General features: G+C 41.0%; 2 protein-coding genes across 3 annotated transcripts in view; both read right to left on the reverse strand.

Moving 5' to 3' along the window:
* Positions 1-1,636: 1,636 nt before the first annotated feature.
* urm1 (ubiquitin related modifier 1) lies at positions 1,637-13,415 on the reverse strand. The gene is made up of 5 exons (XM_056404309.1): positions 13,369-13,415; positions 11,508-11,578; positions 5,584-5,665; positions 3,336-3,384; positions 1,637-2,686 (listed from the first exon to the last, which is right to left on the reverse strand). The coding sequence occupies exons 1-5, from the start codon at positions 13,401-13,403 to the stop codon at positions 2,618-2,620; spliced, it is 306 nt and encodes a 101-aa protein (XP_056260284.1). The 5' UTR covers positions 13,404-13,415; the 3' UTR covers positions 1,637-2,617.
* Positions 13,416-17,873: 4,458 nt separating this feature from the next.
* Positions 17,874-27,864, reverse strand: part of sh2d3ca (SH2 domain containing 3Ca) — a 52,709-nt gene continuing 42,718 nt past the window's right edge. For both annotated transcript variants that reach the window (XM_056404063.1, XM_056404064.1), the window contains 9 exons: positions 26,644-26,921; positions 25,536-25,663; positions 25,044-25,416; positions 23,135-23,264; positions 22,835-22,950; positions 22,099-22,270; positions 21,889-22,000; positions 21,574-21,780; positions 17,874-20,473 (listed from right to left, as the gene is read on the reverse strand). In XM_056404063.1, the coding sequence (XP_056260038.1) occupies positions 20,298-20,473; positions 21,574-21,780; positions 21,889-22,000; positions 22,099-22,270; positions 22,835-22,950; positions 23,135-23,264; positions 25,044-25,416; positions 25,536-25,663; positions 26,644-26,921 (1,692 nt within the window). In that variant the 3' untranslated portion in view covers positions 17,874-20,297. The remainder of the gene's footprint in view (positions 20,474-21,573; positions 21,781-21,888; positions 22,001-22,098; positions 22,271-22,834; positions 22,951-23,134; positions 23,265-25,043; positions 25,417-25,535; positions 25,664-26,643; positions 26,922-27,864) is intronic.

The raw sequence follows: 27,864 nt of genomic DNA on the forward strand, positions 1-27,864 counted from the left end.
GGAATATAGTTATGGATAAAACAATTTTACATAAGCACCATCATGTCAGACTGACAGTAAAAAAAAAAACACAAAATCGATGCTATTATGTATAATTATAGCCTAGTGCTTTATTTTTATTGGCTGGTGTTTACTTTATGGCTGTTCACCTCAGACTGGAGATCACAGGCGTTTTTTTTTTGTTTGTTTTTTTGCATTCCCACTGATGTAACCTGAGCTGTTGAGAGTGGTGAAGATACACATGTGTGATCTGATGGTGAGGCCAGGTCGACTCTCTCACCACCAGCATCGCCACCATCTCTCCTTGTCTGAGCAGCAGTCAGCCAGTCAGAGTGCAGCCTGTGGACAGTGTGAACTGTGCAGTGCCCAGGTGATAGTCCAGATACCCCGCAGGACTGATGGAAAACCTCGTGTATTTATAACTGAGTGCATATCCCACAAAACAATTGGATCTGAAAGGGGATAAAAAAAATGTGGGTACAAACCTGTTTTGCAACACGAATTATGGGGGAACTAGAGTCTCGTGGAGCATAACGTAGGCTATACATTAAGAATAGAAAAACGTTGATAGATTATAGGATACACTTTAAAAAATCTGAAACAACCTACATAAACTTTACAGCCTCTGATGTTGTTAATATTTAGGCCAAATAACCAAGAACAAAAATTTAACAGTGGCCTGTAAGAGGCACCAAGCCTAAACACACATGCAGATAAATGTTGATCACACTCACACACACCTACACAGACACATAGTATCCTTGGCCTGCACTAGCTGACACAGTGCTACATTTTCTCCTCTCTAACCCCCTCGCACCTCCATTAGCATTTCCTTTCTATCGGCCATTATCGGCCGGTTTCCCGTTGCAAATCGGACTCCACAACCGAGAAAAGGTTTTAGGTCGCCCCGGGGCGTTCAGGGGAGGACAGCCCGGAGGCTAGACCTCGACCTCCCGCAGTGGTCCTGTAGTTCACATCCCACCCCACCCTCACCACCACACACACACACACACACACAGACACACACATACACACACATCCACCCCCCACCCCCCCTTCTCTTATGAATATTCCATCTGAGTGGGGCTATAGGACGGTAAATTCTCTCTAAAGTCTCGTCTAATCAGCCTAAAACTGCAGTGTGATCACAGAGCTGGGTTTAAATCGATCAGGTATAAGCTATCACCAGGAATTATCGAAGCGTGATGTAAAATCCTAATTGAGGAGAGCGTTTGGCTATAGGCCTCTGTGTGTGGTACAGGGTGGTATGGACCCTTGCAGCTAAAATGGGACTTTATGGTGACATTGTTCAGAGAGAGGAAAATAGAAAATACATGAGACAGTTTGGATTAAAAATGTATAACATTACCATTGATATTTAACATATAGCTGTATACATTTATTAGAAAAATATTATTGTTAACTAAAGAGAATAATAAGAATGAGAATAACATTTTCCTCATTTATGATATATTTACTTCGTAATTTCAACACCCTCCTGTTATGGATGCAGGTAAAAATGAGAATACATATTGTTTAAATCCTCATTTGATAATACCAGAAAATATAGGCTCATGGTGTAATTACAGAAGTTATAGTAAAAAAAAACAAAAAAAAAAACAGTTTCAGACACAGTTGTTTAAAAAAAGCTTTTAATGTTTTTTTTAGAATATCAGAAGCAACTAGAAGAATCAAAAAAATAAAATAAAATGTTATTTAAAAGAAAGAAAGGAAAAAAAATATTTTGTAACGCTTTATTCTAACATTAGCATTTATAAGCACTGTGTTGACATTGAATAAATAGTTTATAATACACTATAATGTAGGTGTAAGTAGCTAGAAGTAAATTTTTAGGTGTTTATTAATGTATTTGTCAACTTCACCTGTGAAGCTTCCGTAAGTGGTGGCTGGTGTATGAACAGATAATGAATGATGGTAATATAACACAGTTGTAATTATATAAAATATGTATTCATATGAGCACAATTGTTGACAAAGACATTAATGAACACTTACAATGTCATCATATGTGCATACAGCTACAATATAGTGTGAACAATTTATTAAATGTGTAAATGCAGCTAATAAATGCTAATTAGTGAGGGTTAAAGTGTTACCTTTACTTTAATATTTTCTTGACCAGAACTCAAAATAAGGTCATTTTGTCCTTCACAGTCACACTGGAAGAGAAATTGCAGGGAGATGAAGGCATACACACTAACTGTAGGTATTTACACTGGCACCTGTGAGCCGCCCAGTACAACCAGAGCTTCGTCAGACTGCCACTTGATCCTGTCCACTTTGATTTAAAAAAAAAAAAAAAAAGAAAAAAAAGAAAGAAAAAAGAAAAATAATGTTGGTATTTACGAAAAGGTCCGCAGAATTCCTGTCTCACAGCTTCCACATTTTTCTCAGTAACCATCTCTGAATTTCCACTCATTCCTGCGGACCAACATCAATCACCTCAGTCGTCACGGTGCAGGTTGACACGTTTCACAGCATCCAATGGGGTGACGTGTTGTTGGGATGTCAGGGGAAAGAGGGAAGAGTGTAGAGGATGCGGAGGAAAAGCTGTTACAGAGATGTCAGGGATATGTTTGCCTTCCTCACTCATTTTCTATCCTCCATGAAGAGTAGAAATGAACACAACGTTGTCCTGGTCTTGCAGTTGGTAATCCAGCTCCCCCTGAGGTTTAGAAAACACACAAAATGTTCAATATTCAAACATCTGTACAAGTCAAAGGAGAAATATGTGTGTTTACCAATACAAATATGCATATTACTCCTGCGTTCCCTTTGGGGTCCAATCAATAGCAAACTTCTCATTTCATTTACATCCTGTGTTGAGTCCTGTAATTGAATCAATGGATTCAAATTGAAGCATTCAGACTGTTTGTGCATGTAAATATTTGTTCACATATGAGACCCCAAGGACAAAGTTGTCTTGCAGCTGCTTCCACGTTTATATGAAACATTAACTGACTCAGAGAAAATGAACAATCTCAGTATCTCAATGCACATACAGGCTAACCTTCGCACACACAAGCACTCTTCCTCTTCCTGATTTAAACGTCCTCACAAGCATTTTATATAGTTATGGGGATCTATGCACGCAGGCTGAAGACATGAACACTGCCGCATGCATGATCTCTAAACATTGAGCACTGTAATAGTGCATCTGTAAAACAGACAACATAGATTAAAAGTAATGTAAAATATTATGTTTTATACACTGCTAGAAAAGTGCACACCCCCCACACGCATGCACACACACACCAGGCATGCACACACTCACACACACCATCTGACAGTGAACATGGCTCCCAAGTGCTCACCATTAGTTCCCAGTCTGCATCATTGATGAGCACCAGAATCCCAGGTCTCCTGTGGGAAAACACACCGTTTTGAGTCAGATGCATTTCCCAAAGGCGACTGACTCTAACACATTCACACACATTCATAAAAAATAAAAAAAGACACAAACAAATATAAACAGCTCACACAAACAAACACAAATACTAATTTGGTATACATTAAGGGAAAAAAAAGGAATTCTCAAATAAATATCCTCAAGTTGTTTTGAAATAATGACAGCACAATTAGTTAAAGAAGTGCTACAACCAAAATTTAAATGATCTCCAATAAAAGGGAAATAGAAAAAAAATTGCTTTAATCTCAGGCATGATTAATTTTTTTCCTCTGAATGTAAGTTTGTTAAACTGAACCATATTTAAAAAAAATAAATAAAAAATGATCAATTATTATAATCAATTATTACTAATTCAATTCCGGCTCATTCTTACTAATTACAATTTAGGCTTTTTTGGGGTGGTGGATGGAGACACAGGGATCATTTGTTTGCTGACACAGCTTGACTAACAACTCCAATCAAATTAATGTAATAGAAAAACAGATAAATATACCTGAATGTAACTAGAAAAAATCATGTAAAAATTCAATACGTATATGAAGTATACATATATATATATATATTTATATATGTTTATTTTTATAACAATTTACAGCAAACTATACCCTTGAGAAATCAAATCCAGTGTTTTAATTTTCAACACTTCACAGTATAAAATTAATAGACAACCAGTTTCATGCTTGAAAACAAATACTGGTAATTTCATGCTAATAAATTTATTAGTGTAAGTGATTGCATGTGTGTTTTTCTGTGCGTTATGTTCATGTTACAGCACATATAGGATCATAAATTTCTGCTAATGTTATGCAATGTAATTTAAACTGCACTCCACATATGTATTAAGCACTTGTATTACCAATCACAGTCTCCCAAATTGTTTTCTGGCTAACAAGGACTGCAGATGATGATGATTTCTCTTATAATATAATAAATAAAAGTGACTGAGGTGAAAAACTAGAGAGAAAATGGGGAAAAACAAACTGTCACTGGATATTAATGGGGGCCCAAAAATAACATACACATGAAGCTTAAAAAAAAAAAAAATCACCACCCTTCGAGAGAGGATAATGGAGATAATGGGGATAATGGGGGAGGGTAACAACAGGCACCTTTGGGTGCAGTTTTCTTAACAGATGTGAGTGTATTTTTTTCCTGGAAGCCAGAGAGTTTAGTTAACATGTATTGTGAGATAATGCCTGAAACAGATACTGATGCCTCTCATAGAGCTCAAACAAGCTTCTTTCCACCTCGTAGATGCTCTATGACGTCAAGGAGAAAGGGCAATGTGAGAAGAACCTGTGAGAGCAAATGTGCCTGCACGAGAGCGCACACACACACACACACACACACACACACACACACAACACACACACACACACACACACATACAAACAGGACTGTGTTGAGAAAGAACAAAAAAATAGGAAAAAAAAGGGAAAGATTGCAAACTAATCACACACAGCACCCATAGATCTTTTTAAAAAGATAATGAGGAAACACCTTGACGATGGTTTGCTCAAAAAACAGTGTGTGCTGCCAACATAGAGTACACACAAACACACATCTAATCTATAAGGTTTATAGGTAGCCCAGCTTTTTCTCCATTCATTGGTTAGGTGGTGCTATAAATAGTCCTGCACAAAGGCAGCTGTAAAAGTCAGCCAGTCCTATAAGACTGCTGTGAGCCCTAGACCCAAAGACACACACACACACACACACACACACACACACACACACACACACACACACACACACACACACACACACACACACACACACACACACACACACACACACACACACACACACACACACACACACGTGTACGTAAAAACACATAAGCTCCCATGCACACACACTTGCACACAGGTAATCATCTTACTGAAACCTCTAACCTGAAGGCTAGACTGTTTTTTTTTCTCAGCATTTCAGCAGTTTTAAACTGCAGGAGAAATGCTTCAGAAAGACTCACAGTCTGATTCTGTCTCATTTTCAAATTCAACATACTGAAAGCTGCTCTTATGATCAACATTATAGTCATATTTGGCAGTTAAGGTTTAGCTCCAGCGGCAGTGTGGTGTGTAACATATCCTTTCAGGTTATATTGTTGTACACAGATCAAGTGTGTGTCAAGTGCACACACACACACTCACACAGAGTCTCCTTGGACAAAGAGCTCAGGCCGTTCCTTCAGCAGGTTCCGTTGGATCCAGACCAGCAGCTGCTTCATGTCCCCTACAAAACACACACACACACACACACACACACACACACACACACACACACACACACACACACACACACACACACACACACACACACACAAAGGCCATACACAGGCAGACAACAGAGGTCACAGGTTAGGGGTTAAGGGTCAAGGTGCAGGGTTCCAGCCCCCTGGTCGATGTGACGCGACAGAAGCACCAGGCGGGACGAGGCTGTGTATACGTGTGTGTGTGTGAGTCAGTGTGCATGTATATTTATGAGTGTATGTGTATGTTTGGTGGGGGGGACACTGGAAATGGGGGGAGGGTTGACTGATGTCAATGGCCAAGAGCGACATTGTTCACCTTGTTTAGAAAGAAATAAAAATGAATGATTTCTGTGTAAAAATCTAGAAACAACCGAACAGATTGAAAAACAAAGACAATCTACAGCTGGACGTGATATCAAAATGTTACAATGAAGGAAAAAAAAAATCAAGTATTGAGGTTGACATTTTCTAAAAGCATGTACACCTTAAAAACAATATAAATGCAATTACATTTCTCTCTAGCCTCATACTTGTGAAATTCTTCAATGCAGGACTGACGGGACAAACAGCAAAATGCTGTTTCAGAATAATCATTTTCTTTGTTAGAGTCGTACGTTTAACGCACTGCTTTTCGCCTGAGCTTGAATATCAGAGATGCTTGAATTTTCTATGAGTCTGACCTCTCGAACAATCAGATTGACCTTGTCTCAACAATAGGTTGAGCCTCGCTAAGACCGACCGACAGCCACAAAAGCGACGACAATGAGAGGTTTTAGGATAAATACCCACCAAACAACTGACAATGAATATATTATAGTTATGGTTATCGTTAACAATAAGATTCAGGTGTTTTGTAGGTGTGTGTTAGTGCTTGGTGTGTTTGCTTTTAAAAATAGTGTTATGATGTGGAGGTGAATGCGGTAAAAACAAAACGCACAAATGTAATATTTTCTTGTCACTATTTCCTGGTTATGTGTTCACGTGCGTGTGTGTGTGTGTGTGTGTGTGTGTGTGTGTGTGTGTGTGTGTGTGTGTGTGTGTGATCACAGCTGTCTGCTTAATGTACATGCGCATGATGACTGCAATCGCTGGAAGCCATATCTCAAATACACACATACACAACATCAAAATTACCAGTACCGGCCCCAACAGAGGAGATGAGGTACAGAAATGTGGAAGGAGAGAGTGAATGAACAGAGGAGAGAAAGAGCAAATACCCTATAGTAGAGCAGAGGAAAAGAGAGCAGCAGCAGATGGAGCAGATACGCGGGTAAGAGGACGACAGTGAGTGATCCCGAGCCAGGTGTAGGAGAGCGGCGAAGCTGTAGCAGGTAGGCGTCGAAGCACTCAGGGATTCACGAGTTCAGCTGGATCAAAGGCAGCGCTAATATCACAGTGAGACAGAACACGGGCCTCAGTTTTGACCTGACATACATTTGGGAAGATGCAGGAGAAAAAAATAAAACGTTGCCCTCTTTCGGTGGAGCTAAATTTGGATTTTGCTTTACGTTTCAATTAATTATTCCGTTACAGAGTACAAGTTTACATTTCGCCTCAATCTAAAATTACGGAAACATACTGGTGTCTGAAATTGTCCAAATATTCACAGAAACACCTGCCTTTTCCAGGTTTTCAGATTATGAAATTACACTGAGAGGTGTATTAAAGGGCTACATGTGTTTTTCATTTCAAAATTGGGTCCATATATCTGATAAAAAAATTAAAAAAAAATTTCTGTGGAGTCATCTTCCATGGTTTAGGGTTTAGATATACGTCCATAGAAATCAGGGAAATTTCATTTTCTGCGATCCCAATCAGGCAACGCTGATCACAAAATATAAAATACAAATACCCACATGATAAAATAAAATATAAACTCATAAAACATACAGAAAAATAGATTACTGTTAAAAGGCACACTTTATATCTAAATAATTTTGCTAACAAAAAAAAAAAAAAACATTCATAGCAAAAGGAAAGAATTCTAAAAGCACCTGCCTGGTCACTGTGGCTCTGAGGGCAACAGACTGTGTGGATGATATGTGATGTATAGGGTGTGTGTTTGTGTGTGAGCGTACGTTTACACGTGCACCTCCAGGCCTGTGTGGACGGTGTCCAGGTTAATTGCAGTGCTGTCGGGCAGCTCAGTAGTGTAATGATAGTGCTAGTTTTCTACGGTTCCAGGCCTCCATATAAAGAAAAGACAAATACCTCCCTTTGCAACACACACACACACACACACACACACACACACACACACACACACACAAACACACACACACACACACACACACACACACACACACACACACACACACACACAACACACACACACACACACACACACACACACACACACACACACACACACACACACACACACACACACACACAGAGAACTAGGCAGTGAATATTGACCTGCACCTCTGCGGGGCTAAAAACAGAACTAATCACAACAGCAGTCATAACTCCTTCTTTGTGGTGACTCCTTTCTTTGCTCTCTCTGCCTTTGACTATTGGTATTTTTCTCCACCATTACCCCTTATTCACTCTTTCATCCTCTTGTCCATTTACTTTTTCATTTGTTCTCTCCGTCTCTCTGTCTCACACACACACACACACTCTCTCACACTCTCTCATTCTCTCGTAAAACCTTTTCTCCTACCCCCTTTCTCTCCTTCATCTCCCTCCATCTTTTGCTTTCTCGTTTATGTTCTCCTCTCAAACACACACACACACACACACACACACACACACACACACACACACACACACACACACACACAAGCAAACGTGTTAAAAGTTGCACGTAGAAAATAAACAGGTTGCCTTAGCTCAATACACAAGGTGGTAGTAATTCAAACTTTCATCAATTAAGCTTTTTATAACAGAAACAGTCATCAGGCGCTGCCCTCTTAATGGCTGTCTTGTAAAAGGTTACACAGGTCTAGGAATTTAAATCAACCACGGTCTGAAACAAAAAGACAAGGCTTATACACCGATCAGCCACAACATTAAAACAGGTGACTGGTTTTTCATGCTGTGGCTGATCAGTGCATAAATTAACTGTATAAAAGATGAAAGTCAATGTTAAGAAATGAGGAGTTAGAGAGAAGAACATTGACACGGAGAGACCGAGAGGTGAAGGTTTTCGATAGCGCTTTGCTGTCCAGGTAGAGGGGAAAAGAAAATGAGGGAACAAACAGACAAGAGAGAGGGAAAATGCGTCACAGGCTCCTGATGCATCCTGGGATAGCTGCGGTGCGTGGGTGGAAAGGGAGAAATGGAGGGAGGGGAGAGAAAAGGCGCCATTTTGACGCCGATTCAAAACGGTGCCCGCTTTTCTTTTGTGCGTGCAGTTTTTTCCGCCCTTTCTTCTCCTTTCACTTTTCTGTCTTCATGCAATTATGATGGTCATGTGTGTGTGTGTGTGTGTGTGTGGGGGGGGGGGGGGTTGCAAGCTATCCATCTTTCTGCTGATACGAGAGGCAAAAACTGTGTGATCCTTAGACCACAGGGGTTTTGTTGTGTGTATGAGAGAGAGTTAGATAAAGAAGGAGAGAGAGAGAGAGAGAGAGAGAGTGGGGGTGGGGTCTTTCAGTCGAGGGTCATCAATCACTGGCTGGGGTCAAAGAGAAATACGAAGGATTCAGAACCAATTATATCTGCCTTCACTGCACCCCCTCTGTACTCACACACACTGATACAATACACACAGACACACACAGACACAGACACACACACACACACACGCACACGCACAAAGATGTGTAAGGTGAAATTAGTTTGGAGCAACATTTTCAGAATCACACAACCGGCCCAAAATTCAGTTCACGATAAGCAAATACAGCCAGGAAATGTTATGTCAGAATGTCTGTGCTCCTGTCACATTCAAATGATTTGTGAACTACGTGGCAAAAATCACAGGTTTTCTAGTGTAGTACCCCACCCCCCCATCACACACACACACACACACACACACACACACACATACACACACACACTCACACACACACACACAGGTCGGCTTGTGCAGCAAGGTCATATCTGGCTGACATTCCCTGTTCTGGTCAACTTTTGTCTTTTTGTTGTCGTGGTTACATCAGCGCCATGGATGAACACCCTTTGTTTAGTCAAATACCAGAGACACATATTTCTCTCGTTTGTTCTTTCTCTCCGTAACAGACACACACACACACACACACACACACATACATGTATATAGACAGGACACTAACATCCAGGCAGCTGCGATTCACAGTCTACACTTTTCCCCTGCTTGTTTTCTCAATGACCCGGGTCCTGAGCTGGGTTTGGGGAATAAAATCAGTCTACAGGCAGGTTTCCCCTCCTCCACACTGAGTTAGTGACCCGTGTAGGAGGGAGCCTGAATCCCTCGACAAAATAAAATATAATCAATTTGGATCCTGAGGTCGGAAACTTTTTTTTAAGAATTGAGAAATGAACACAGGCACGCAGAGTCAGCCAAAAATGATCTCAAGACAAAAAAAAAAAAATATGACTTGAGTCACCCCAGCTGCTATTTTTCAACTCACGGAGGCAAAATAAACTTCCCTTTAACGCCCTTCCCTTCCCACCTTCACATACATCAGCATTAGCAGTGGGCAACGTTTATGAGTGAAAGAGGCAGAACATGGTCTCACAGATGTTAGAGAAGAGGGTGACGGAAGGAGGGAGAGGAGGAGGAGAAGAAGAAATAGGAAAGTGATGGGAAGATAACGGCTCAGAAGATTAATTTATGACAGAGAATGGCAGCATTATTTCCATTTGTTTTAGATGCAAGTGAAGGGTACGGAGCTTGCATCCAGACCAAACAGTGACCAGTACAGTTGGCAGATTTATGTCCTGTTGTATGACACATGCACAATATCAACAAAACACTCAAAAACCCCATTTAAAATGTGAACGAACATAAATCTGAAGTTACAAAGTCATATGATACTATCCTCCTGTTCTTTGTAAATCTTTTCAACTTATACTTTGTCACTTTATAATTTGTTGTTGTAAATTTAAACTGTTGGAACTTGAGAATACAAAAGGAAAAAATAAATCACTCACCATACACATACATTTATATAATGCACTACAATAAAGTGTATCTCAAGACACAGATTGTGTTATCCGTCCTCCCCCTCCATCCCCAAATTCCCAATCCTTATCTGATTTACTTTCCATTATCCATGTTTTCATGGCCTAATAAAGCTGTGATGCCATCATTATCTAAAAAATGATGCATGTTTTGCATCAAATCAGCTGTTGTTAGATCACAGCGATGTATAATTTTGTTTAGTACAAATCACTTTCAAACAATTGTACTAATTACAACACAGTTCTTGCACAGGTCTCACTGACGGATGTGAGGGCTCAAAAACTGTGCAGAAACCAATGAATCCTGCTCACTGTCAATCCATATTGATCAGTGGAAAGACCGAATCATTGTTAGTAAAATGAGCCCGAGTGATCAACTGTGTGGAGGATTCCTTGGTTTTTTCACAAACCATTCTATATCCTTCCTGTCAGGAAGCCATTGTCTTCCAATGAAAACATAAGTAAAAAGGCCACAAAGATGTCTTTGATGTGTTAACAACCATGAACACTTACCATACAACATCAGTCTGTGAGACTTGTTGTAAACAGACTAAAGCTTGTAGAAACACTGGACTTGTTCTTTAGGTGTAACTTCTAAATACAACCCTCCGAATCATTTGGGACATTTCTCATCCTGGGATTTGCTGAGATGCAGCTACATGATATCAACACTACAATTATGACATGGACAGACAGGTGGCAGGTGATACTCACAAGGTTCTGATTGGCTTGGAAGTGTCACATGATGCTCCTTCACACCATTAAAAAGCAGCTCTGCTCCCCCTCTAGACAAAGAAAGAGACCAATAGATTACTAATAGATTTAGAACCATGTGAAGGTTTAGAATAAACAATCTATCATCACTGGATGTTCTGATATTCTAGTCTAAAGAATTCCTTCCAATAGAAATACACTTCAACAAGCAAACACGCTGTGACACATTGTGGTACAGGTGTAGTTCAGGTGAGAGTGATGGAAAATGAAAATGCAGTTGCTGTTTTAATACTGGAGTCAACTAACTCAACAAGAGCATCAAGCCGACAGAAAAAGAAGTCAGACGTAGACCATCAGTTTTTATGTCCCCACCATCAAGATAAAAAGACCTTTACAAATACAGCTTTAAACAACACACATAAATTTAATTGGCCCTAAACAGGTTGCAGGATTAAATATATAAATCCCATTTATGCGCAGTTCCCATTATTCTGAGCCTGGGGCGGTTTGGCCAGACAGGGAGAGAGGTTTTGTGTTATGTGTGTCTGGGTCAGGAAACTCTGTGTCTTGGACACAGGTGATTACATAGCAAATCAAAATCTAAGTCAAATGTGGTTTAATGGTGTTAGCTGGATTAAAGTCCTTTCAGTTTGTGCAGCTAAATTTGCGAGATATGATGATTTTACAGTCAGATTAACTGTCAAAGATTTTGTTTTACCAACTACACCACCGTAGCTATCCATTTTATTTCTCAATTATAATACAATATTTGACTTGAAGCAACAATGTCATGAAGTTCTTTGGTTTGTCAGCTTTTCATTTGTTGGATTAGAGAAAAACAGACATTAAATATATAGTTCTTTCAGTTTTTAGTTATTTTAGTCAGTTGCGTTGAGTTTACAAGCTTTTGTTGATTTTCAGAGGACTTCCCTTGAAAATACTGCTTTACATGTTAATGACTGAGTCAGAGATCCATTTAAACGCATGGAAATATGAATTATTTGGGAGGTGAGAACTGTGTTCCCCTTTTTTATGTTGAATTGTATGCTGGCCTGTGGACAAATTTCACATTTTAGCATGTTCAGCTGACCTGCTGTGCACTGGCTAAAAGACTCTCCAGGTTACAGTAGCAATTTATTGGCATTCATTAACTGGACATGTGCTAAATATCACCTTCTCTAATTTCCCTATGATGAGTCCCAAATCACAGGAATTCTGATAATCTTTACAGAGCCCCCCCCCCAACCCCAACAAAGTCTTATTATACATGTATATCTTAATGTTAAATACCATGGAAAGGGATTTATACATATCGCTCATTCATATGTGATGATGTCTATTGGGGTGTAATTCTTTATTGTTACAGGATTCTCCAAATTAAAATTTGGAGGCTTGGAGTTTAAAATCTGGTCACGTCTTTAGGGGCAGAAGTCTGAAGTAAGTCGCTTCTCGCAGCAGTGAAGCTCAGGTCAGCTTTATATTCTTCTCTGCTGAGTCCGAGTCGAAGGTCTGAGAATGTTTCCCAGGCTGCACAGAGCGGCGTGGACGGACTGAGAGTCCAGACTGCCAGCACTGCTCATGTGTGAGCGTCCTCCCTCCTCATATGCTAAATATGTGAAGCCAGCACACAATCTCCATCCACTCTCCTCCCCAGCTCAGAGCAACACAGCGGCTACACGGTGATACTTCATAAACAAACTCCCAACTAGCTGCTTTCTACACAGATTTCAGGTCTTTTCAAACGAGCCGATCAAAAATAAATCGTTTCATCGGTCGTGCACTGTTTCGCTTCGATATGACTGCTGACAAGACGCTTACACAGGCACAGTAAACTATCGTAGAGGGTTTTAAATTCGCCTACCCAAACTCCAGGTGAATCGCTACAGGCGCTGCCATATTGTCGGCACATGCAGGAAGTAGTGGTGTGGGAAGTCGGAAGTGACGTATATGGACACGTTTTTCTATTTGGTTAAAAGCATAGACTGTATATGGTTAAAAGGAGACTTGATGTTGACTGAAAACAAACTCAGTATAATTTTTGAAATAAAATGATTTTTCAGACTAATATATTATATAATAATATTGTTATTTAATTTTCACATCTCTCTTTCTCCCTTCAAATATTCAAATTAAAACTTCCTTTACTGGTGAGAACATAATCTCCAATACAGTAGCTAATGCTAAAGCATGTTGTAAACAAAACGAGTCAGAATGTTATAAATTAAATACAGAAAGAAAGAAAAGAGAACATTTTTTGCACATTGCTAGCCTATAGTATAGCCCTCTATAGTGAAAGAAAAACACACTGTCCATTTTTACTCAGCCATAATCATATGAAACATTGCCACAATCTTTAAAATTGTGTTTGTGTAAATATTTCTGTCTTAAATGTTTTTTAAATGTCATAAACATCTGGTCAGTCACTTTCATTTAATTGTATGTGTTATATGAAATGTTGTTGTCAATATGAGCAGCCAAAGAGCTTTCGAGCACATTCACAGAAAGATTCAGTCTCTCTTCAGATATTTACATTTTTCTGTGTTATTGTACATTACACTGTTTCCAGAACACTTTTTGAACTTGAACATGAGCGCATTTTGGACGGAGTTCTGTTCTGCGCACAGGTTAGTTGTGCTTCTAATCTTGCGTTGAATGTTGCTGTCAAACTACAGCAGTATAGGGAAAAATGATTATTGTCAAGCCAGAATTGAACTGGGATGTTTATTTTTCAGGTTTTGATTGCTTGCTTTGCTCTTATGGACTTTTTAAACATTTGTTGGCCAGGGTAAAATGATCTGATGCACTTGTTCCTAAGCCAAAATCTCTGCAATTAGCATGCCATATGGTGGTGCCTTCTTTTATGAACTGATATCCCCTTGAACTTGACTTCATTTTGGAAAATCATTATATTGGAAAATCATAAGTAGAAACAGCAACTCTTCTCACGCACACTCTCTAAATGTGCATATGGATGTCTGCATGTATTTAATTGTGTCTGTCAATATGAAAGTGTTCAGAGGCATGACATGAGTGTGTGAATGCACATCTGTCTCTCCTGATCCCTCTCTCCCTCCTTACATACATCCTCAATCATACTGGTGACAGTTCCAGTCCCAGTATACAGGGCTGGGAGGATGAGGTGGGGGTGGGAGAGGGTCAGTAAGAGGTTTGAATTGCAAATCCGTCCTTCTGTTGGCGTCCAAGCCTTAGCAGGCCCTTCCCAGTCTTCATTCATGTGTTAATGAGGAGTCAGTGCAGGGGCAGATAGACAGATCGACCAGGGGCCTGGCGGGGGTGAGGAGGCAGGCGGGAAAACGAGGATGATGGTGGAGGCAGTTTGGTGTAAGTTTTGGAAGATAATGAAGACATGATGAGTACGGTTACTGGCTGCAGTCTTTCACCCCAGCTGGGATGAGGTGTATCCGCACAAGTGAAAACTGTAAAAGGGGTGAGCTCAGAGGGAGGCGGAGAGGCAGACGGTGGGTTGTGGGTAGGATTTTTTATGGCTGCAAGTTTCATGGTTATGGAGTGAGTTATCCAGGAATGATCACAACATCACTGGGTGTCACATCACATTTGCTAAGCTGCCTTGAGGTTCACATACTGCTGTTGTGGATGGTATGCCACGCTTCTGTTGTATTCTCATGGACTTCTTGTGCTTTCTGCATCTCAGTGTGCAGTAAACAAAAATGAGCTTTTGATTTACATGTATTTGATAAGTGTACACAAATAGTTGCAATACATATATTCATTATGACTTTTATCTGTTTTTCATGTGTAAATACACACATTTGATTTTAAACCAAGATGCATTTGGGATACTTTAGTACTTTGAAAATATATATCCAGTTGAAGATGATGTGAAATAGCTGCTAACCTTGCTCTCTAATGCTCATGATGTTGTGTTTCTGTAACACCCTGTTGAAAGGATCTGCCTATATTCGCCTACTGTTTAAATCACAAGTTCTGGTTCAGACTCACGTGATTCACTTCCTAATACATGAGGTCAAACATTTTTCATTACATTATTAGACTATTCCTTTTTTCTATAAGGGAGTATTTGTAACTTCTAACATGACAAATACTGTGTTTTTTTCCCTATTATTTTGTTGGCTTTCAAAGACATGTCAGAGCTAGAGCTGACATATGTCCTACCCAGAATTCAATCATGTTCACCTCAGCCTCTCATACTCAAAGTTGGATGAGTTTGGTGTGACTTTAGACATTTCTTGAAATTAAGAAATCCCACAATCAAGCGAACGTACAGCCCCACTCCCATGACGCGAGTTTACACCCCACCACCGATATCTGGCTGTAGATGGATGTCAAAAGTCAATGCTACACTGCCAGGAACTAGCTATAGAGCAGCCTAGGTCACACATGATCAGATGACAATGACCAACACAATGGATTAGCTATAAAAGAGCTGGGGGGAGAGATTAGGGGTGAATTGATGACGGTTGGTTGGCTGGCTGGCAGGCAGGCAGGCAGGCAGGCCTGGGAGATCTTGGGTCTGTTTCAATGAGGAACATAAAGAGCTGAAATTAACATGTACCATGATACCAAGCAGAGAGAATCCTCTTAGAGATTACATCCATAACATGTTACGCCTATGGAACTGTATGGAAGGGGGAGACAAAGAGCAGAGCGAATGATAATTTTCTATTGTAGATTATGGGGGATCCTATTCTGTTCTGTTCCGTTGGATTCTATTGTATTCTGTTCTGTTTTGTTCTTTTCAGTTCTACATCACAGTTTATGTCACAAATGCTGTAATTCTTCCTCTTTCTGGTTTTCCCAGGGAATTTTTCACCTGGAATAAACTCGCAACGCCCCCTTCAGCATAACAGCTGCCACGGCCAGGCCGCACTAACTGTCTCCCTCTTGAAAGGGGTAAGCAGCAAGAGCAACAGCAGTATTCCTTGCAACATCTGTACCGTGGCACACACATGTTGACCATAGCACACGTTGATACACAAACACACGCAAGCACACACAGAAACACTCACTCTCACACATGCATGGCTACACACTCGCACACATACACACACAGTCCATCTGTCTTTGTCTCCCTCCCACTGCCATCTCCACGGGTCTGTCTACAAAACAATGTGCGATGCTTCGCACAACACGCATGCTCCGTGCACTCCTACTGTGCATTTTCTGTGAAACAGGAGCTACACACTTACAGATTTACATGCATAAAAAATATTAAAAAAAAAAAAACACTTATAGAGAAGCAAAAGTGCCCAGGAGGATGCACGATCCAGCAAATGTGCAATTGTGAGGATGTTGTTGTAAGTGGAAGAAGTCCAAAAACCACTGGAAGTCAGGAAGTACTGCTCTGCACAGACACCTAGACTGGACCAGGAACCAGGATGCTCATAACTGCTATTGGCTGCAAGAGGGACTGTATATAAGAGGAGGGTCAGCTTTGGTTTGACAGTGAAATGCTGTCCCCTACTGGCTACCTGTATGAATCACAAGACAATGGCGGTGGTGGTGTGTGTGTGTGTGTGTGTGTGTGTGTGTGAATGTGCATATAGGGACTGTGGCAGGACGGCTCAGCATCACTTTTATCTTTTTTTAATCTAAAAAGAGATGTAAAGAGAGAACTCCCTTGTGTGTTTAAGTGACTTATATGATAAGTTCTGACTGTGTCTGTTCATACCTACTGAAGATATCTAAAAACAAGTCACAAACGTTTAATTTTACGTCAAATAAATCGGAATAATTTCCTAAAATACCGGGCACTGTTAATTTTACAAACTAGACTTTCTTTTTTTTGATATGAGGGGGTTTTATGTGATAGTAAATAAAATATGTTTGAGTGTTGGGATGTTGGTTGGACAAAACAAGCTCATCTGACGACATTACCTTACGCTTTAGGAAATTGTAATGGGCATTTTTTGCTATTATCTTACAGTTTTATAAAACAAACAATTAATCAATATACAAAAACATAATAGAGATTAATTGATCATCAAAACGATCATTAGTTCAGCAAATGTTATTCAAACAGGAGTAAATAATGTATTTGATAGGGACTAACTTCAGCCACGGATTCGATGCTCTAGTGAGAATTTGTCAGTAAATGTCAGTGTATATACGACTGACTCCAAATAAGATACTGTGGCCATGTTCATTGTAAAGAAGGAACATGTCGCCCAGTGCAACAGTGTGGATCGCTGATGAAATTACTGACATCTATGGCACAGAATAGGTTAGGATTCTGCTTCACAGGCAACACTTGATTTGATGACTATAAAAAATATATAAAGTAATCAGCCTTTTCTTGGCAAGGTGTCATATTACACATTCAAAGCTTAACCAATACATTTTTGTCTGAATAAAGAATCAAACTCATTGAGACGAGCAAATCATTTTATTTGAAAAAAAAACAAAAAAAAGTGAATTGCTATGTACAGTACGTAAAAAAAACATGAGATCGGACCTAAATCATTTCTTGTCTTTTTGCTTTTTAAGTTCATCTCATACAGTCCTGTTACACATAACAGGAGAATCCACACACTGTCAGAGCATTCCTGTACAGCATTCAACAGAGGACAAATAAAAACATTACATCGTCGCCACCGTGTGATCATCAGAGTTAGCAGATATCAAACCTAAACCAGCAGGCATCCTCTTGGTCTCAGAACACACACAACAAATGTTTTTTCTTGTTTGTGTGTGTGTGTGTGTGTGTGTGTGTGTGTGTGTTGTGTGTGTGTGTGTGTGTGTGTGTGTCTTCCTGTCGTTATTGTATTACAATTGATGATTCAGTGTTTTTTGCTGACTAAAGACCACCCCCTGTTGGACAACAGAGGGAACTGGCACATCACTCCTCACCTCATGAACTCTGATCTGTTCAGCTCACCCCAAGCATGGTTCAGGCTAGAAAGTGGGACGATCAAACATCGCTTTAAGGATCTCTGATACTCTAGAGTAGAATGATATTTGTTTAGAACTATTTGACCAATATCTGATATGACTTTCATTCATATATAGATCATCAGATTGGATAAGAAAAGGTTAGAAATAAAAGCATAGACATTTCAAAAAGAAAGTGAAGTAGGGGGATGGGGGGGGACTGACTGACTGACTAACATTTCTAAGTCTTAATCTTTTATTTTTATTTTCAGGGTCTCAGCCCTTGGTTGAAATGATTGCATAGTCCTGAGAGTTGGCTCCAGCCCTCTCAGGCCCACATACTGTAAATACAGCATTGATTTAAAACTGGACAGTCAACCAAAAATGTAATCCCATTGCAATAAAACGATTCAGATTATTTTAAGTCTACTGTCAAAACACAAATAGAAAACATACAACCAAAAACCATTCTCTGTAGCAGGGCTGTGATCTACACATCCTTAACTGATGGAACTTCTTTTTTCATTTAAAATTTCAAACTGAAATAAAAAAAATGTAAAAAAAGATGAAAGATGTCAGAATTTCTCCATCTGTTGAGTATCATTAAAGATTATCCACAGACATGAAATATCTTCACTGAATCACCTGTATACTTCTCAATTTAAGACTCATCTTTATGTTCAAATTATTAGTTTAAAGCAACATTTTACTTGGTGCAACATTTATAGCTGCATGGATAAAGCATTTAAATTTTTTCTGTAAATGTATAACCTGCAGCTCCAGACTACTGAAGCTAGAGTCATGAGTCGTGAAGCGTGTTCATAAATGTTTCTACACTAAGTGAAAAATTGCTTTAACTAGATTTAAGGAGTGCACACCCCATTTTTTTCCCCCCGTCTCTAAATGCTTGTGTTTAGCTACATGTTGTGCACGAGACACACAATATCAAATGTATTAGTCAAACAGGTACAGCAGAGGGAGGTTTGCTTTGTCCTCTTAATGTTTTTAACTTCTCGCAAAGCCCTCTTACTGAAGTTGCAGCATTACTTTTGCAAATGTTTCATTTCTGATACATTTATTAATGCATGCCTGATACATTTTTAATGGGATTCAATGGGTCCGCTTGATACATATTTAATGAGGTTTTATGAACATAGTTTCCTCAGAATGAGCACTGAAAGATTCTTGTGACTTTGGTGAAGCAATGTCCATAATGTTCTGATATCCTTTGATCATAACAAATAAATAAAGACAAAAAAATAAAATAAAAAAAATCATGAAACATTAATGACACGTAAAAAAAAAATGAAGGAATGTAAACATACATACAGACACACACTCACTCAGTCACACAGACTAAACATCTATATACTGTATGAGCTATGTAAGTTATTGTTGTCATTTCTGCTACAGTGTGTGACAGCGGTTGTTTGAAACAAGAGCGTGTCTGTGTTTTATTGGAGCAAAGCCAAACTCTGCAGCTCTGTTTGGCCGCGGGGGGCACACTGTACACATGTTACTGTTTGTACCGAGCAGAGGAGCGGGCCACCCCCCCCCCCCGTATTCTTTACTACTTAGCTTGTCTCCTCTTTGTTGCCATTTAAATATTTTAGCGCTAAGTGAGAAAGTCCACAGGGAGGAACAGGAGGAACCCCATGCCTTATTTGGAGTCCACAGTCAGTGCAACACATGTTTCTCTTTTCTGTATTCCTAGTGCTCAATGCACATGCTCTTTTAGCTGCCTCTTCAGTCACTCTCACCCCTCCCAGTGTTCATATTGGACTCTTCCACATCATCCTCTGCGATGCAAAACAAGACCATACCACTATGAGTGGTGAGTGCAGATGGGGGGGGGGGGGGGGGGGGTTGCTTTTTTTTGTTTTGTTTTTTTTTGTCGATGGCGGGTTTTCTGAGCAGGTGCTATAGCTCACTGTGGCGCACAGGAGGCTCTAGCTTGTGTGATAGGGCTGTGAGAACTTTGTCGAACTTCTCGTAACGCTCTGATTGGCTGCCCTCAGAGCCGCGGCTGCCCCACAGGAGACGCATCTGAAACTCCGTCTGGAAGATCTCGTGGATTTCTGCTCGCTCCTGTAATCCTGGAAAGGTGATCGAGGAGAGAAGGAGAGAAGAAGAGAAGAAGTTACTCTATGTAGATGACATTTACAAAAAAATCATGGTGGAATAGAGGTTACCAGAAAACTGTCGAAATCTCAAAATAATCCCTGACTAGATAATAAAATTAACAAGACTGTGGAAAAACTACTGTGGCTGATTTAAAAAATAAAATAATAAAATAAATTAACTTAAGTAAAAATGCATGAGAAATGATGTGAGTCTTGACAAAAACAATACATTTAGTCAGGCAATATTTGCACAATCTTATTGAAAGTCCTCAAAGCACTGACACATTGAAATTTTTTATTAACAATAACTACGCCAAAATAAAAAACAAACCACCAAATACATGTTAAAAAGTAACTTGAACTAAATAGTCACACTTGCTATTCCCCCGTTATATGCGCACTTTTTTTTCTTTTTTTTTTTTTTTTTATCACATCAGACTTTCCACATTTGAGTTTGTTCTATTTGCTGATGAATCCCACAAGAAGCGGTTGAAAGCTCTGAAAAGGCCAGTGAGTGAACCTTTGAGATGGGATTACTTTGTCACACAGGTAAAGACTGAACCTCCATGCTCATCTGAATATGCTATTCTATTCATTCTGCTCATTGCAACACAGCTACACAGAAATAAGCTTCTGTGCCCTCATGAATCCTCCTCAGTGCTCAATAAAAAAAAAAAAAGATGAAAACTCTCCAGCCTGACTCTATGAATACACTAAAGCTTCTTCAGCTGAAAGCAGCTTTAACAACTGTATGAAGTAAGTGTCTTTGTTGTGGCTTGAAGAACTGTTGATGAAAAGAGCAGGCTGAGGTCAGGCTGATCGATGGCGACATATAACAGAAAACAGATTTGAATTGATAGTTACTGAAAGACTGTTCAATAAAGCAGTAATGGCCTCAAACTGAGAACCAATGCAGAAGTATTAGAGATCAATACAGTCAACACAGTAACCCCACACACACACGATCATTACAGCAAATCGGTCATGTCACGACCCTGATACTGTAGACACGCGTCCTTATTAACATCAATACATTAACAGCATGAGATGTAACACACTAAATTTGGCCTTACCCTGCAGTTTGGTCTCAGAGTTGGTTCTGTAGATTCCCCCGTGATGTGCGATGGTACGGGCTGCCTCTAGGTGGTACATGACCACGTCTACTCCGACCTCTGCGCTCTCCCACGGCTCCAGCGCCTCCCCGAGAGCCACGCCTCGCTCCAGCAGGGACAGGACGGGAATGATGTGGGGGAAGGAGGTGTTGGACAGAACACTAGACTCTGTACGTAAAGGAATAAACACGCAAGCACATTTTGGAGTCAAATACATGCAAATACACACCATTTACCTGTATACTTATTACCACTACACATAAACTAGAATCTCACCTTTGCCATCGTTCATATTCTTCATGAAAGGTTTGAGTTTCTTCTCATATAAAATAGCGCCCTCTGTATGTCTCTGCCGTAATGTCACCCACGTCTGCTCCAGCCGGGAAATCTGACACAATGAGCGGTGAAAACAAACATTTTGAGAAAAGCAAACTCTGGAGTTTTACCGCAGATGATGGTGACTTTTTCTCTGTATCTGCCTCTTACCTGTGGCAGCTCCAGGGCTCTCATCACAGCCGCAAAGCCGAACATGTTGCCCAGGTTGCTCTTCAACTCGGCTGCTAACTGGATGGTCTTATGGAGCAGGGCCGCCCTCTCCTCCGTGCTTCCTGTACAGCCCAGCAGGTCCACCGCCATCATGATAGACATGGTGTAGAACCTGAGGACAGAGGAACATGCTATTCAATAAAACGTAATAAAACGTTGATTATTGCGGTTACGGGGGAAATTGGAACGGTTGAGTCAAAGCCTGTTTCGAGAGCCCCTCTGGAAATTCACACTAGGGCAGACTGTAGTGATGTAGTGAGTGATGTAATCTGACAGAGCCTTCAGATGCTGATGAAATATATATCATTTCAAGGCCTCTGTTGAATAATTTTACAAAAAGTTTTATGGAAAAAGTTGTAATGCACAGTTTGATGCCTCACATTTAGTTTTTATTATGCTGGCTTTCAGTAACATGCTGTTACATTAAGGAAATATTCATTATATTGTATAACCAACCATACGAAAACAAAAGTGTGGGGGGTGGGGTGGGGGTGGAACAGAAGATGAGAAGAGGGAAAAGATGATAAGAGATGAGGAGGGTGAAGATAAGAACCGAAGAGTCAAGACAGAGGGAGGAGAGGAGCTGAAGAGCAGAGGTAATCAATATTTGAATTAATGAAGGAGATACTGTGTGACGCATAAAAAAGGAGACAGGGAGAAACAAATGTGTTTGTACCTCTCCAGTAGGTCAAGTCTCAGCTGGTGTCCATGTGGAAGTGTCAGTAACTCCAGCCCTGAGGACACTCCCATCATCCTTTGCGTCTCTGAGGAGACGCCCAATATTCTAGCCACCTGCCCGAGAGTTAAGAGACAATGGTTAAGATACATGCGGCGTGTGTGTGTGAGTATGGGCACGTGCTTACATCTGTTTACCTGCATGCATGAATATGTGTCGTTGTTTTACGCTGTGGGATTATGCACATCAGCTCGCTTGGTGTGCATGTATATGCATCTGTGTGTGTGCGTCTGTACGTACCGTGCAGTCCACCATGGTGATGTGTTTAGCCGCGGTCCTTGCATCCACCTCAGCCAGCAATTCTTTGACTCTCTTCAGCACGGACATCTCCAGAGGCTTATTCTCAGCCGGCATAAGGCAAGACTCGTACCTGCACAGGAGCGATTACGCCGCATTAGAAAACTACAGCAACAAGAGGGTTGTAAAGATAAAGCTCATTCAGTGGTCCAGTTGTTTGGTTCAAAGATCATGTACACACAACATAAAGGAAGCTGTTTTGATAAAGACCCCTCAAAGTTTACTGCTGAAAAAATACATTTGTCTCTCTCTGGTAGACAAATTATGGTGCAACCGTTCCTAAATGACACCAAACATACTGAACAGTGACATTTACTTAGTAACTTATCTGCCAACACACTGCATGATACCGATACATTTAAAATCTGTTGATAGTATCAGCCATGCAGATGTATCAGTCAGTCAGATGTTGAATTAGTTCCACATCTCCAAAACAAGGAGTCTTAAGGGGATTTGCACAATTAATAAAACTAGTAACGTAGATCTGAATGTATTCCAGTAACATAATATTCACACCTGATATATCAGCATCTGAGTTACTATGGGTCGGACTGACCATCAGGGCCGCAGGGACAAATACTGTATCAGTGGGTCAGTGGAGCATCAAATAAAAAAAATTTAAAAAAGTTTTTACCAGCCCCGACACTCTTCTGGGTGTGCCTGTCATTCAGGTGCACATGAAAGCGTGCAGCGTGCGTGTTTTCAGGGACTGGGCTCTCTGGCCAATCAGAAGCCATCCTCATGTGCTAATTATGATGCTTTCTCTTCCACTAACCAGTCCCTGGTTCACACTGGTGGCTAACACATGAGCAGCCTTTACTGCCTTAACTGCCAATTTCTCCAGTAGTGTTAACACATACAGTATCCAGCAATATGCCCCCAGCACCAAAGATCCACAGGGGACTCTCAGATGTCCAAAGCTGCTGCCTGCTCCATCTCTGCAGCCAAGACATACCATTTCTCTTCCACAAACCTCATACGCTGTTTCCCCCGTGGCACTGTGAAACCCAGTAAAACACAGTATCTGCTGTGTCTATGACCACACTGTAAAGTCTGCCCTCAAGCTCTCTCCCACAGGACCAACAGCCGTTCACTCAAGTCTGTTTTCCAGTCTGGGCTCGCTCAGGCTGTAGCTGTACTGCAGTGCCTGGTCAAAATTGCTTTACTCTCATATTTTTTGCCCTTTACGATAAAATGTCAGCGTATGTATTGACCTTTGAACACACCAACTTTACATCCTGATAGAATTTGCCTCAGTGTACAGAAAGCTGAGCAACAGTCAGGATCCACAGGTACCTACATTAGGAAAATGGTAAACTGCGGATTTAATAGATCTTGTTTTGTTTACATCTTATTGTTAGTTTTTTTCCCTACGGTTTCCCAATTCATTTATACATGCTTTACTTGATGAATCACATTACAAACTACGGCTTCATCCTCTGTACAGAATTTACAGAAGTTTGCTTTATGATTTGCTTTCTCTTGCCTTTAGGACTTCACAGTTCTTGTTACACCTGACCTACAGTAACCCTGTGGTAGGAACAGGGACTGTCTGTTCAATTTTCTTTCCCCTAAAACTGCAGTTTTCTGACACTGCTGAACAGCCCGGTCTTAAAGTAACTTGAGAAAAAAGCCACTGTACCTACTCTGCTTTCTATGAACATGACATCAATTCCATAACTCTTCACATCCGGCATTAGAAAACAGACATTCAACACTTGATCACTCTAATTCAGATTTTCTTCACGCTGTGTGTCCTTTTCATCCAGGACTCCAAATCAAGTTAAAAGAGCAGCTAAGTATCCTTTGGAAACATAATGTGGAGGTTTGGAGGTCTCTTTGTGTCTCGTACCTGGATGGTCTGAATGAGGATGTCGTTTCCACCTGTGGGGCGCAGAACATCCCTTCTCCTTCCTCCCTCGCTCCCTCCTCCCTCCCTTCCTCGACTCGCAACCGCTCCACGTAGCTCTTAGCCGGGGGCTTGGGGGGTCCGGCGGGGCAAGGTCTGAGGTCACAGTAGCTCCCTGCTGTTTCTGAAGAATGTGACTGGTAGGTGGGATGATGGGCAGGGGAGGAGTGCGCCGAGTGAGAGGTATGCGCGGGATGCTCTGGAGGGTTGTTACTGGCTGAGGGGCTGAGCTGTGGGTCGCTGGAACGGCGCATCACGGGGGAGGGTGGGACGACGGCCAGGACCCGCCCGCTCGAGTGGGCTCTCTGCCTGGTGACTGAAATGAAGAGAGAGAGCAGTCTTAAAATCCCCTGCGGACGATGTGTTCGTGAATGTGAGGGGGAGTGCATTTATTCTCTATTCATGCGTCTGAGTTTGTGTGTCGCTGGCACTTACTAGCACTATACGCAGGAGACAGTGGGGTCTCCCCAACAGGTGACAAGGGACAGCGAAACTCCTGAATCTGGTCCATGCTCATTGCACAGTTCCGCATTGCGTCTTTGTGGTGGTGGATTGTTGATGGGCTGCAAACACAGCATTTTTAGGATGTTAAAAATCTTTGGGTGTGGATTTAAAAGCTGTAAGAAAATGAAGGGAACCTCACAATGCAAGTGCAAATCAGGATGCCACGTTTATCAGTGACAGGAATGGTGTGGTGAAGAATGTAAACGCTTATTATTTCAGGGTGACAGAGGAGGGAGAGTTGCTTCAACCTTACAGGAAATTGCTCTACTTCATGATGCACACATATAATATTATATATTGTGTTATTTATTAATTAAAACCACGTTTAAGTCTTAAAAACAGGAGCAGAAAATGCAGTACAGTGTGGCTTCTTCAGAAAAGATGGACTGCAAAAAAATATAAAAAATATTTAAGATGTGTAATCGTTATTTTTTACCACATCAACACTGGGAAATGTTATCAATAATGAATAAATGTATTTTTCCCCACATATTTTCTTCTTGCAGAACTCACTATGAGGCAAAAAAAATTTATTTCCACTGTACACAACATATTTTTCTGCTCCTTTTTTCGAGTTTCAAACAGCCTTGTTTTGTTTTGAAACTCAAGTGAGCCAGTGCAGAAGTGGTCAAGTGAACATGTCACTCTGAGGGCACTAACAGGACCTGATGCTCATTACCAGGGGAGGTGCTAATGGTGTCTGTGAAGTGAGGGGACCGTAGGGAAGGTGGGAGGTTAAGCTCACTAGTTTAGTGCTCAAACACAACACTAGTGTCACACAAACACACAACAACCTGCAGTTGGGCACAGGTTCCGGCTCTTGCTCTGGTGGTGCCACTGGTGTCTCAACTGGGCTGGGACTGTCTGAGTCACTGATCGTGTATATGACATAAAGCAAGAATGAAACAATGGCAAACAGTGATAAAGACTGCAGAATCGTCAGGATTTAATCATTGGCTGCTCGGCTGGAGAGCTGCATCTCCGCCACTCAAAAAAAAAAACCAAAAGAAAAAAACCACACATTTTTCTCGCGGCTCACCTGTGAGGTATCATCTTCTCTGTCGTCAGCCCATCAGTCATGGTGACGCTCCTCCTCTTGATGTACGCTCCCCTCTGACTGGACGGTGAGTATGCAGAGCCTTGCTTGCTGTTGGACAGCGCGAAGGTGGCCTCCAGGTAGCGCAGAGGGAGAGTCCTGCTGACTGGACAGTAGATGTGGACACCGCTGGACTGGGAGACTGGTTTGCGCTGGCCTATGTAGAACCGCACAAGCTCCTGGACTGAGTCGAAATTGTCTGTCTCCAACATGTACTGCACCTGAGGATGAAGAGAAACAGCATCTAATATACCACCTTTGAATTTTTTCATATACCTGCTGTAATTAACTTGCATAAATACTTGTAAGCTAGCAAGGGCACAGGATTTTGTCTTAAGGGAGAAAATCAGAGCATGTGTGTTCTCTCTTGAACCAGAATAACTCCACTGTGGCTCCACAGGGGGAGCCTACCCTCCATGTTTTGTATCTACAGTGGTTACAGATCTCTTTGAGTGGCAAACACAAACAGCCGCTGTTCCTCTTTATTTGCCCAGTGCTTAAAACCAGTTTACACAGTGCCGAATTATCTAACGCCTGATTCAAACTCATAATAAAATGAAACAGAAATCAGCAGGCAGGGTGGGAACTGAGATTTGGAGCCAGATAGAGAAGAAAGGCACAGCTGGTCAACAAGGCAAACCTGCCTCCTCCAGCATTAGAGGCAACCAGAGAAAACAGGCCTTTCTCATGGAGGATGAATCTTCGATTGGTAAAGGTGGTTAATATAATGTTAAATATGCATTCCATTCCAGTTTGATGCTGCTCTGAAGTGAGATGAGAGGATGAGGCTTTGGCCAATGCTGCCATGTCTACAAAGGCTGAACTGGAATCAAGAATAAATAGACCCATCTCACAGCGGACATTTTGACAGGTCAAAGTGTCACAGATGTGACACAGATGTGGACGCCGACTCATAGTACAACTTGACTCTAAATGGAACATCATCAATGTTACTAGTGACGCGTGCACTTTTCCTGCTCACGGGGTTTGATGAGTGATTTAAACACTGGGGGGGGGGGGGCATTCATTTGATCTTTTGGCATTAAACAAACCAGAGAGAATAGACAACATCAACAACAACAACAACATTAAATTATTCTCTGCTGTCCTTTCTGCTTTCTACAGAGCATGATGGAAATTCAAAGCACCACACAATTTAAGTTA

The sequence above is a fragment of the Seriola aureovittata genome, chromosome 18 (assembly GCF_021018895.1).
Source record: "Seriola aureovittata isolate HTS-2021-v1 ecotype China chromosome 18, ASM2101889v1, whole genome shotgun sequence".
In the NCBI taxonomy this organism is placed as follows: Eukaryota; Metazoa; Chordata; class Actinopteri; order Carangiformes; family Carangidae; genus Seriola; species Seriola aureovittata.

Coding starts and splice junctions, on each gene's coding strand:
- urm1 (XM_056404309.1), bottom strand. CDS start 13,403: ATGGCAGCGCCTGTAGCGATTCACCTGGAGTTTGG. Junction 11,579..13,368: donor GCGATTCACCTGGAGTTTGG/GTAGGCGAATTT, acceptor TTCTTTGTCTAG/AGGGGGAGCAGAGCTGCTTT. Junction 3,385..5,583: donor TTTGTCCAAGGAGACTCTGT/GTGAGTGTGTGT, acceptor GTTTTCCCACAG/GAGACCTGGGATTCTGGTGC.